The 13,069-nt window shown below is 35.7% G+C and overlaps 1 protein-coding gene across 1 annotated transcript; it reads left to right on the top strand.

Moving 5' to 3' along the window:
• The first annotated feature begins 8,030 nt into the window (after nt 1–8,030).
• LOC121256625 lies at nt 8,031–11,601 on the top strand. Its single transcript, XM_041157469.1, has 3 exons — nt 8,031–8,377; nt 8,939–11,136; nt 11,220–11,601. The coding sequence occupies exons 1-3, from the start codon at nt 8,191–8,193 to the stop codon at nt 11,295–11,297; spliced, it is 2,463 nt and encodes an 820-aa protein (XP_041013403.1). The 5' UTR covers nt 8,031–8,190; the 3' UTR covers nt 11,298–11,601.
• The last annotated feature ends 1,468 nt before the right edge of the window (nt 11,602–13,069 follow it).

Raw genomic sequence — 13,069 nt, 5'->3', positions numbered from 1 at the left:
ACGTGCGGTGGAAGAAACATGCTGTAATCCGTACATGCGTGGAGACCGGTGCAATTTTACCACAGATATTCCAACCCAGTTTTGCTAGTTACAAGCAATCTTGTGTACCATTTGCGCACCAAATATTGACTTTTCATATTTTTTTTATTTAAAAAAAAAGAACTCAGAAAAATATGAATTCACAGAAGAGAACGTCGTAACCCAGCCCCACCTCATGATCCCTCAAAGCCACTGCCATCCCTCCGTGGCAGCAACTGCAGCCGCATTACTCCTTGTTCGACATCCACCACCACGCATAGAGGAAGCCGACCAACAACTGCCACGATCTCCTTCAGCTCCTTCTAAACCTGCAACAAAACCAAAGTCAATTGAGACCAATTAGTTGTACCGATCGACGAAGAAACACAACTAAAGCTAGTTTGGTCTCTTGAGACTACATCCTTCCCTTTTTTGTTTTGAATCTTTAATAAATTTTACTGCAGCCCATATTATAGGATACCAAGCCAACCCAAAAAGGAGTCCCAATCGAGAAAAATGCAAGCCAGCCCCCTTTTTTGTTTTGGTCTCCTGAGAAAAATGCTTACAGAAGCAAAAAAAAACATAGAATTTCTTATCCAAGATCATCTTTGAATCAGGGGTTTTGGGGTTTTAGATCTCAGTGGCTCTGATCTTAGTGCTTGTGAGGGACACAAAGTGATGGAAGCAACTAGAGGAGAGATAGAGTGAGTGAGAAGAATGACGTTGACGGGCTAGTGGCGGAGGACTTGGAGAGAGAAAGAGAGAGCCCAAAAAGTGAAACGCTCCGTTTTATTTTCTACGTCAGCTATTGATGCGCAATTGGTCCGCAAGATCGCCTGACTCAAGAGTTTTTCATTCCAACCATGGGCGGAATTATGTTGTAGATTGTATAATTATAATTTTTTTGATAAACAATATAATTATAATTTTAAATGTAAATATTCTTAAAATATTTACGGTTGCCTCCAATATTCAAACACGTAGTATATTATTCAAATACTTTTAAGTCCATTAATATAATAGCCTTATTTGACATCTTTATCTCTTTTTATTTGTATTTGGTGTGCATTATGGGGTTTGTTTAGTATCGTATCAATGGTATCATATAAGTTTTTTTGTCTTTCTGAGTTTATATAGTTACATGATTTTTTTATTTTTTTCATCTGGGTCATTCTGACTTCATTGAGTTTATTGTCTATCACCTGTACATAATCTTCATTTACAGCATTTGAGATGTTTTTAACCACATATTAATCATGAGTTAACTAGCTTTTCAAGAGAGTTTATCTAATAATTAAAACAAATCTGAAAGATTCTTGCATATGGGAGGCAACAGATTTATCTACTTAGATGATTAATAAGACGTTTCTATAGAAATGGAGAGAGTATGTGAATAATTTATTTTCTTTTGCGAAGAATTTATTAGTTATTCACATGTTTTTTTTTTTGTTCACTTATTAATAGTAATGTAATTATACAATAAAAATCTAACGAATTTTATATTATTAAATGTTTTTTTAGATTTATTCTTGATGTATAAATTTTTCTGAAAGCTTAGAAAAATATAATTAAGCTGAGAATAATTGTATAATTTTATAACGTGTGATTATTATTTTTATATAGTCATGTGCAAAAAGTACATATTACTTATACTGACACATACTGTACACTTTGCCGATCGCCCCTAGATACCAAATCCTAGTTTCGCCCCTGGTTCCAACTTTGTTAAAAAATGTTGGATACAAATTTTATCGGTGGAGAAATTATCTCACCTTCATTAAAAAAAGATTGTTATTTAATTTTTTTCTTTTCATATTTTTAAAAACATTTAATTTAACATCTTTAAATATTTTTAAAAAAATAAAAAAATATCAATACACTAATAATTACTTCCTTAATCAATAAGTAAAAAAAATAAAAAATAAATATATGAACCTTTGAGGAGATAAAATAAGTGGATAAATTAGTATTATTCTTTAATTTTATCAGTTAACTTCACTTCTAATTTGAGTACGAATGAATTCATTTTTTACTTTTTAGATTGATGGATTTAAGCTATCTGTCTATCAAAGCATGGAACGTGATTCACAAAGACTCCTCGTATTTGTTTGTTTGTTTGTTAATACAATTGAATATTATCAGATGTTTTCTTTTTAAATATTACCTAAAATATTTTTTAATTTAAAATTTTTAATTTTTTTATCTAATCATTACAATTTCATCAAACTTACAAATAAAATATAAAAATAAGAGAACCCTTCATACAGGAAGCAGTGACAAGTCTCTATTTACACCCTCCAATAAGAGCAGACACGTAAGCTCCCTGTGGTATTTATGGTAAAATAGGTTTTAGCTTATGAAGATCTCTCTCTTGCAATCAAATTTTTTCTTACAAATGAAACTAAGAAACTATCATATTAAAGTAATGATCGCCTAGAAAATATTTACGGAAATTGATTCATCTAAAAAGATCTTACACAAAGCAACCCAGTGCGTTTCCAAGGAAATTAATACCACTTTTAGATTGGCAAAAGGGTAACCAAAAAAACCTGAAGGGTGCGGCTATTATGCCGCCCCATTTTGACCGCTGGGCATACCGCCCAGCGTAAAATCTTTTTTTTTTTTTTCACATTTTTAACATATTTAAATATATTTAAAAAATAAAAAAAATATATCAATACACTTAAAATCACTTCCTTAATCACTAAGTAAAAAAATAAAAAAAATTATGACCAACGGTCAAATAGAGGTGTCAAGTTGAGAAGGTAAAGTAGACTTTTTCAAAACCCGAAACCAATCCAAGCCTCGTGAACATAGATCCTTGGTAACATGGACAAGGAGATCAAGGTTTGTGTTGCAGGCTTTTTTATTGTAAGTTCTTTTAACATCTTTCAAATACATGCTATTATTTGAAAGCAAAATCAGTTTCTCTTCCTGAAAATTGAAATTTCAGTTGTTGTTGGTTTTGCTTTCGGTCTTCTTTTTTTTTCTTCCGCCGTGTACAACAAGTCTGAAATAAACTAGTTCTATGTAGATCTTTTAAAAAAAAAATGAATCAAACTAAAAAAGAATGATTTTTTAACGAGTGATCCATTTTTTTATAAGGATTGTGACTTGTTACTGCATGCTGTTGGAAGGTTTTCTCAAAAAACAATATTAATTAAGTAATTTTTAATTTTATAATATTTTTATTTAAATTTTTTTTTCATTTCTCAAAATTTAATAAAACATGTTAACTCAAACTATTTCACTATCATTCACAGATATAATGAAATATTCTAAACATCCAAACAGACACTTAATGCACAAGCCAGAACCTTAAGCATGTTTAAGTTCGATTATTTATGACTAATAACCATATCTAATATCATTGTGTTGTAAATTGACTCTATATGATAACGGTAGACTGTTATTACAGTCATTTGTTAGATCATACCATTAGCATTTGGATCCTCTCGTGAGGGTAAAGGCGTACTCAACCATAGTCCCCCAAATTTGATTATTTTGTGCTAATTCAAACTCAAACTTGAAAGTTAAAAATGTTTTATTTGAACGAACTAAGTTGACTTTGATAAATAATAGTCAAAGATAATAATCTTTGACTAATTGCACAATTAAAATTAAATTATGCAGTACAAAATAAGGAGGCAGTTGAACCAGCATTATTGAGCTCATAATTGATCTTCATCTGAGATCCATTTGCCGAAAAAAAATTTTCAGTGGATTTTTCAAAATATTTGCTAGGAATGAGTCATTCCTAAATGCAATTCAGATCTGATCCGGAATCATGCTTTTAAAGCTTATATGTCTCTTAATTTCTCAATTTATTTTTGCATCGCATTCATGCATTTGGATGGTTCAACTGCCTCCTTATTTTGTGCTATATAATTTAATTTTAATTATGCAATTACTCTGATTCTTCTCCTTCCATCTCTTCTCTTTGAGTCTTCTCTCCTTTTCCGCTATTTTGGGATACTATTTTAGTATCAGAGCCAATCTGGTATCTAGTTGTTCGTAATTACTTCTCTTTATTTCATTCATTTTGTTTAACTTCTACCCAGTCAGGGATTTTCTACTTTGTCTGGTTCAGGATCATCTTTTGACAAGTAGACCAGGAACCGAGGTAAGACTCGTTTGCCAGAGAGCGTTAAGGGCAGTTAGGTTCATAGGTTGAGGGCCAAGAGTGGTAAGTTCGCAGGATCCTGAGATGAAACCGTCTGGTTAGATTTAGAGCAAAATGAGTAGAATCTTGAGATCTAATTCAACAATTAGTTCCAGATCGAGTTTGCCACCTGACATTATTAATGAAGAAGACTGCACTTTTGAAGAGGCAGAATCACTTGTGCTAGAATCCTGGAGGATTCCAAAATTAAATGTTAGTTCGATTTATCAAATTTCTTGGTTTGAAAAATCTTTACATACTACTTTTAATGTTCGAACTGTCGAACAAACTTATGTTCTTTCAAAATCTCAAGAAAAATGTTATCTTTTTCACAAAGATAAGATAACTGAGTTTTTAAAGAAATGTTACAAATATATTCATGTTGGATCTATTCAAATTGCTGCCAAACCCTTAACAAGGAAAGACATCAGTGCATCCGTTTTATTTCGTTTAAGGGATGCCAGATTCAATCATTTTGAAACAAGTATTCTTGGAATGATCCATCATCCTTAACGGATAGACCAGTTCATTTCAATTGTTATCCTGATTTAACTCTTTCACTGGATGATAAACATATTCTTAAGACTTTAACTTTAAATATTTTGACATCTGGTTATGATATGATCGAAGAAAGTAAACCCCTTATTTTGATTTTTCGAATTTATTATCGTCTTTTAAAAACGAATTTAAATCCAAAAATTATTGCAAAACCCACTGCGATAAGTACTCTACTGATCCAGAGTTCAACCCCAGATGCGGATGTTCAAACTCAAAATATGGTTTTTTGGAAAGACATCACTCTTCCCAAAGAATGAACTTTGAAACAGGAAGTTCCACCAATCCCCATAAATCATGTTGAGTGTAATCCCGATTACATCCGACAATATATGGATGGAACTGTTAAAATTAGTTTTGATCAGACTAGTACTTCAGGCTTAAGGAAAAATTCTTTTGCTGGGTCTAGATCTTCTTATGCTGGTTCTGTTTCTGAAAATCCAGTAAGATGAGATCACCATCTCAAACAATTTCTGGAAGATTCAGTCCAAACAGTCCAGCCTGTTAATCCTGTTTTAAAACTGAAATGACTTTCTACGTCCTCTCAAGTTACTTCTGTTTTTTATTCTGCACAGGATGCCCAATCCTGTAAGGATAAAACTATAAATGAAGAAGCTGATAAAGAAGAAGATTCATCTTTATCACCAACAGCTTCAGATATGGTAGCTCTTGTAGCTCCCCATATTTATCATAGTTTGATTGTTTTAAACAAACTATTTGAGTTTGATTTAGTTTATCTTTTTTAAAAATATAAACTTTCAAAAAATCATGATAAGCGAAAAGCCTATCATGCGAAATATTCTGAAAAAGAAAAACAACATGTTAAACGAAAATGGAAAGAAGAAATCAATAAGCAACAAAAGCATATTCTTTTCTTCGATTTTGTTGAAAATTATTATGTTTCTAACAATACTCTAAATGTTGTTAAAACTGATTTTGTCAAGGAAGAAGGAAATATGGTAGTTCAAGCTAACCATCCACCTTTGGAGACAGTACTCATTCCTTATAAAGGAATTGAAGTACCTGCACCCCCTTTCAAAATCCTTGAAACTATTTCCAAAGATCCAGAGAATGACAAGATTCTGAAAGAAACAAAAAATGTTATTTCTCAAAATAACTTTGTAAATCTTGCTCTTCACACGATCGGACAACAGTTAGATCGGATTGAATAAAAGGTTGAAAAACCTGATCATAATCCTTTGGTTTTTATCAAAGATCAGCCAAAGAAAATTACTGAAAAACCTTGGATTATCTTACCAGAGAATCGGGCCAAAATGGATTTTAAGACCTCTCAGGCCAAAACTCTAGAAAAGATAGATCAAATGCTTTATAATCTAAAGAAAGAACAGCCTTCTACTATTACTCTAACAAGCAAAGAAGTAGAAGAAGTTATTGTTGAAACCACGGATGAGTCATCTAACGATCACTCTTATGAAGAAAATGATCTTGACTTACTTGAAAAGAATTTTCAAGATATTGTTTTAAAACTTGGCTCTGATACCCAAACAGCGGAAAATGAGAGAAGTAATTACGAACAACTAGATACCAGATTGGCTCTGATACCAAAACAGTGAAAAATGATAGAAGACTCAAAGAGAAGAGAATGAAGGATAAGAATCAGAGTAATTGCACAATTAAAATTAAATTATGCAGCACAAGAACCAAAACAACGGAAAAGGAGAGAAGACTCAAAGAGAAGAGAAGGAAGGAAGGAGAAGAATCAGAGTAATTGCACAATTAAAATTAAATTATGCAGCACAAAATAAAGAGGCGGTTGAACCAGCCAAATGCATGAATGCGATGCAAAAATAAATTGAGAAATTAAGAGACATATAAGTTTTATTAAAATTACAAAGCTTTAAAAGCAATAGGCACAAGGTAGTGCAGATTTGTACTTACAAAATTATGAGTTTTCATTATAGGGAGAAAGTCAAAGTCAACTTAGTTCTGGCTCTGATACCAGAACTAAGTCAAAGTCAACTTAGTTCGTTTGTTACTCTTGATACATATTAGACATCATATTTGATGATCTTATCGGATTGATCACGATGTTAAACTCCTTAATAAGTTCTTTAACTAAAAATACCAATAAAATAAATTGATAAATGAACACTTGTATTGTTGATTAGTAGTGTCTAGCAGGAAGGTCTGGTTTGTTTTCACAAACCATATCATCTCAATTCATCTAATAATTACAATTTCTTTAAATTTTTATACAAAATATAATAAACAATTCAACTTTTTTCAAATCTCAAAACAAAAATAAAATTATAACAATATTTTATTTCACTTTCAAGTTTCATTTCATGTGTAACCAAACGAGGCCTAAGGTTCTTTATAATTTTTCTCCAAATTTTATGATCTAGAATGAAATAGACATGAACATAGTTACATAGGTCAAAGCATTGGCATTAGATTGATCATCCTAATCTTCAAAATTTGAAAAATACGTAACTTTGTAACTTTTAGCTAATCACTTAACACTTAAAATCTATATTGGATTAGCCATCACACATTCTCTATAATAATAAAATTTTATTATTATTTATATTTCTTTAATTAATTTTTATTTTTTAATTAATTTTTATTTTATTTTCATAATCTCCAATAACCTCCAATAATTATATTCATATTTATTTTCACAATTCAATAATCTATAGTATAATAATCACATATCTACATAGATAGTAAGATCTCATATGTAAATAAAAAGGAAAATAAGGAAGAAGAAGAGAAAGAGGGAAGAAGGAGGACGTGGTAGAGAGAGAAGAATAAGAGTCGCAGAAAGGTTGCCAAAATATTATAAAAATATATATATTTAGACTTGCTATAGTATATTTTATATTTAAAAAAATGATAGAATTACTGTAACTCATATTTTATATGAAATCAGTTTGACTAATTCAATGCGGACTAAATATAGATGATAATAGCTAAATTTAAAGTTAAAAATATATTTAGCTAAGCTAATAGCAATACTTATTCTGTGGCATTGATTAATAAGGTGCAATTCTTTCAATTTTTGGCGTCAAAATATCTCATCTCGAATTCGGACCAAAGCATTTCTCTTTTGCAATTTTTCTGTCAATATAAAAGTACAAAAAATGTTTTTTTCCCTGGCAAATCACGGTATCATCCATGCCCAATTCGTAATCTACACCTTCCAAAATCCAAACATGTTCGCGATCTAACGGTTCCAACCTTTTCTTCCCCTTTGAACTATTCAAATATTGTGCCCAACGGTCAAAATACTCCACCGTTTAAATACCCACACTCTCCATTTCACCTAGAAAACTAGCCGTTACATCAAATCCTCCGCCACCAGTTATCTGCCTCTAATTGTAATCCTTCAAGATCCTTAAGAACATTGCCATTATTGCTCCAGATTTTCTCATTTTCACTCTAGTTTTCTGAATCGGCGCTACAAACCCACCATCCAACTATCGCAGAAATTCATGGCCGTGCCTTCAAACAAATCATCCTCCTCGGCAACGATTTCAAGCAGGGAAAATCACAACTCAAGAAACTCGGAGATTAGCAATCCCATCAGAAGGAGTTTCGGTGGGAACCCATTTACGAAACCCTCAATTGTTGCCAACCAGAGAGTCTCCAATCCGAATACTCAGGCTAATAGTCCTTCTGGTTCGACTCTCTTTCCCACCCTTAATTTCTTTTATTTATAGTTTCGTTTACGATATTGATAATGTCTGTTTGGCTTCCGAGAACGTAGAAGCAAATTGCTTAGAATGATGGGAAAATATTGATTCCCAACGTTTCCTTCTATTTTATATCTTGGATTCTCAAGAAAGAAAGACGAAAAAAGGAAACTTGCGCGAACCGAGGCCCTTGTACTATTAATTGGCTGTGTGATTCTTTCTTCGTCTGTTTGGTTGGATGGAAATTGTTGCCAGGAATATTTTCCTGGAAAATATTCTGTCACGATGACATGCTCTACACTCAATCAAGATTCAAAGAAACGATTTTTTTTGTTTATTTTCCTATACTTTGAAACGGATAGTATTTGCCCGGAATTACCTTCATCTACATGAAATGGAGCTTATTTTCTACAGTTCCGCACCAAGTTTGTTATTTATGTCGTCAAAAATTTCGCAGAAATCGAGCAGTCAGGGTTAGATTGTAAAGCGAACTTGTGGGATTATATAAATGTTTAACTATGGCATTTTCCGTGTTGATGAATTGCAGAGTTTCAGCAAATCAGCTCGATGGGTAGAGAAAGCGTAGCCTCTTTGCGAGGTTGCGAGGACAAAGAAAACCCAAAAGACCAGAATGCGAAAGTAGGGATTGTCCGATCCCCAGCTTCTTCGAAAGGCACAAAGAATTTTATGTCTCCGACGATATCGGCGGCTTCAAAGATCACCGCGTCTCCAAGGAAGAAGATACTGGGTGAGAGGAACGAGCCTGCTCGGACTTCCCTTTCGTTCTCCAACGAGAAGAATCCGTTCCGGTCAGTGAGATTCTCGGACGTAGTGGAAGATATCGATGCTAAGGAAGATCCTGGTTTGCAAGAGAACAAGACTGAAGCTGCGGATGACGAGAAAGCACCTATTACAGCTTCTTCAATTCAAGAAGCTTTGAGATGCGAGGAAGTCTTTGATTCTGAGGTGCCTTTGACTTCCAAGATTGAATCGAAATCGTTACCGGATGAACCTGATTGTGTTAATATTGACCCGACTTTTAAGATTAGCCCTACTTCTTCGTGTTCGTGGTCGTGTCCAACTGTAGCGCCTCTTGATGCGGACCCTTCAATGCCTCCTTATGATCCTAAAGCCAATTACCTCTCGCCAAGGCCTCAGTTCCTGCATTACAGACCGAATCCTCGAATCGAGCTTTATCTCAACAAGGAAAGTGATGGCAGACGACTCGAAGAAAGCTTTTCTGACACTGAAGTTACAGAAGAAACACAGTCCGATGATTCCCAGAGAGAAAACGAGGATGTCTCTTCAGGTGATCTATCGAAAGAAGAAGAGCAAGAAGAGGTCCGAGTTTCTGAACCAAGCTCCTTCAGTACTTATATGTCAAAAAAGATTATTGAAGCAAAAGGGGGATCAAAGCTTCCGTTGTTTTCGAGATCGAAGTGCATCGGGCTGTTCTTGCTTCTCTCGCTTGCTTGCTTATCAATCTCAGTTACTAATTCTCCAGTCATTGAGCCCTCTGTGCTTAAAGTGTCTAGCTTCTTTAAGATTAATGACTCGTATGAAATTGCTGAATTAGCAAAAGCAAATTTTGATGGTTTAGCTCGAAATGTCTGGCTGTGGTATGCTAACACCATTTCCGTTGTCTCCAAGCGCATGCAACATTTCAGAGCAGTGCATATTTCAGGTCCCTTGCATTATTGTAACTTGACCACGTTGTCAGAGGATATTCGCGTTGACGGGTATCTTATGTTTGATCACAGTCATAAAGGAGGACGACGGAAGTCTGAACACAATGTGCTGGGACCGATGAGGGAGACGAAAGTAGACAGTGAACCACCGGAAGAGGAGGGTCAGCCTGAGCCTGAAGCAGATGAGAACATTGTAGAGGCTTCAGGACAGCATGACAAGGATTATGAAGGAGAAGTAAGCCAAGAGACGGAAGAGGTCTCAGAAGAACATAGTACTACAGAATCTGATGAAGTGCTTCTGGCTCTTGAGGCCGAGGTTACTGAAACAGATAATTTAGAAGCAAAGGAGACCCAGGAAGTAGTTTTGATTGCTGGTAACCTTTGCAGCCAGGAGCAAAGTAACGTAAACTACGAGGAACAGCCAGTTGTGGTTCCGACGGCAGACGAAATTCAACCTGAAGTTTCTGAAGCTGGCGAATTACAAGGTGAAAGTGAGATTGCCTTCACCAAAATCGAGTCAGCCAAAGATGGTGTCGATCCTGAAAGCTCAGAATTGGGTGCTTTAGCCGAAAATATACGTAGTTCAGAAGTTTGCGAGTCTACAGTTTACGTGACAAAAGATGGATTTTTGAGAGCCAACTTGCTGGGAATTGCTCTGCTGGTTTTGATGCTTATTGCAGCTACAGCTTTCATCTATATGATGAAAGATGGAAACACAACCCCCGTTACTGCTGTCAACGTGGAGCAACCACTGCTGACAAAAAAATTGGATTTCAGTCCAATATGTAGAACAGAGCAGATATTCCTTTCTTCTCGGAATTGGCCGACTGAGATGGACGTGGATGGAGAATCATGTCCTTCGGAAATGAGCAGCTTTCAGACAATCTCATCTTACAGCAAGAAAGGATTCGAGGCGTCAAGTGAAGCTCAGAGCCAGGAGAGGAGGAAGCCAGGGAAGAACCATAAGAGAGACTCAATTGCGACTTCCTCAGGCTATTCCATGGGCTCGCCTTCTTACGGCAGTTTTACCACCTACGAGAAGATTCCGAGCAAGCATGTAAGTATTTAAATCTCCATGCTTTTATTTTTCAAAAATTTTTTATCAAATATAACCCCCATATATTGTCTTATGTTGATCAGGGACTCAGTGAAGACGAGGAGACAATTACTCCTGTTAGGCGCTCCAGTAGAATCAGAAACAAAGTCACCTCCCCATGATCATGACCAAGTTCTATCCTACTTTTCTACTTCTCTCCAGTAGGAATGGGGCAACTAACTATTTGCTTTTTCTTAACTTGATTAATTGTAAAACTTGTAAGCGGTACCTCCACTGATCGATCAGTAATTTCTGTTGCTAATCTCAGATCCTTCTGATTTTCAATTTCACTTTAATCTGATGCCCTTCTGCCAACTGCCAAAAACTTCTCCGTCTCTCCACCGCTCTTCTCCTCTTGATATTGTCCATTGATCATGCAAAAAGCACACCTTCTTTCCTGAAACATTTAAGAAAAGCCTTTTTATTGTTCCTATTGGTGGAATTCCTCGTGTTGTTGTTATTATTTAAATGCTAGACTAATCAGCTGAAATCAAATTCTTCGATCTTACCGTGTCAGTGACGACAAAAGCGAAGATGTTTTGTCCTCTACCCCAGCACACGTAATATATTCATTTTCTTCTTGTTTTATATGTAATATGTTTGATGCCCAGTTATTTTTTGGTTAATTTTCGAGTGTTTTTGTCTACGGGAAGTGGTGCGTTGTCCTATATTGAGAATTATAGTTTTGAATGTTGAAGATGCTTCAGTGATTACTATTCTTAACTCCTGGGATTCTGCAGAGACTAATCTGGTTAAATGAGTCTTCGGGTTTGGCCAAATGATCAACTTAAAAATGGGTGAAGTTACGCTACTTCAAGGAGATCAGACGTAAATAAAAACCCTGCGCCCACCGAAACGAGAGACAAAAATCTTCAGGCTTACGAACATTAGTTGAGGTGCTAATTATCATCTCAGCCAAACGGAAACCAACAAGGCCTAGAACTTTGGTAGACTTTTATTTTCTTTGTTTTATTCCCCGGAAATGATCAAATCCCAAATCAAATATCTCGTTCATAAATCTCTCACAAAGTTTTTTATTTCACAAAATTATAATTTTAATGACTTCTTGACAATTGGAATTCATACACACACACACACATATATATATATATATTAAGGTGTCGTTTGGATAGTGAGTTGAGATGAAAGTTGAATATAATTGTTGATGTCGTGTTTTGTGGCCTGGACAATTCCATGCAACTAGGCTTGATCTGGTTCCTGTTGAAATTAAGAATGGGAGGTTCGGAGGCCGTGATAGCTCCGATACTTAAGTTAGTAATTGGGAAGAAGAGAAAGAGATAACTATTCAGTCAAGGAGAATGAGAGCTGGAGTATTTAAGAGTGTGATCCAATCCCCTAGCTGTGGGAGGGGGGTATTTATACATGGCTGGGTTGGTCCTTGAGGTGGAGATCGTAGGTGTGCAGTTCTGTATGGGGGTCGGGTGTCCCTGTCGCGGTATAGACTTGTCAAACTTGGTTGTCGTTGTCACTGACACCCCAGGAGGCACGTCGTGGCGCGCCAAGCTCCAGGATGCATTAAATGTGGCGTGACTCCTTGTCGTGGCGTGTCCACCTTCGTCCCATTAATGCGGCATGGCCATGTCAGGTGAGCCCGCCGTCAGTACCTGAGCGTTGGGGATTTCGTCTGTGTTGCCTTCAGTGCCTGGGTGTCAGTGTCCCTTCTAATACCTTGATTTGATCCTGACACTTGGATCGTGGGTGGTTAGGAGCAGTTTGCACTCCTGACCGGTCCCCACACGAGGCACATCTTCCCCCCTTTCCCGCTATGGGCCTTTTAGGCTAGCCTGGCCCATGCCCCCTCGGGCGACTTGGGTCAATCTACTTCGGCCCAGCTCAGGCCCACGGGATTACTCCTCTCGTAAAAATATTGTTA

The sequence above is a fragment of the Juglans microcarpa x Juglans regia genome, chromosome 3D (genome assembly GCF_004785595.1).
Source record: "Juglans microcarpa x Juglans regia isolate MS1-56 chromosome 3D, Jm3101_v1.0, whole genome shotgun sequence".
Classification (NCBI taxonomy): Eukaryota; Viridiplantae; Streptophyta; class Magnoliopsida; order Fagales; family Juglandaceae; genus Juglans; species Juglans microcarpa x Juglans regia.
The sequence above is the reverse complement of the archived record's forward strand: the minus strand, read 5'-3'. Positions and strand labels throughout refer to the sequence as shown.

Excerpts from the sequence above, each read along its gene's own strand:
- LOC121256625 (XM_041157469.1), top strand. The coding sequence starts at position 8,191 with ATGGCCGTGCCTTCAAACAAATCATCCTCCTCGGCAACGATTTCAAGC. Across the intron at positions 8,378-8,938 it reads TCAGGCTAATAGTCCTTCTG|AGTTTCAGCAAATCAGCTCG; the intron begins GTTCGACTCTCT and ends GATGAATTGCAG. Across the intron at positions 11,137-11,219 it reads AGAAGATTCCGAGCAAGCAT|GGACTCAGTGAAGACGAGGA; the intron begins GTAAGTATTTAA and ends TATGTTGATCAG.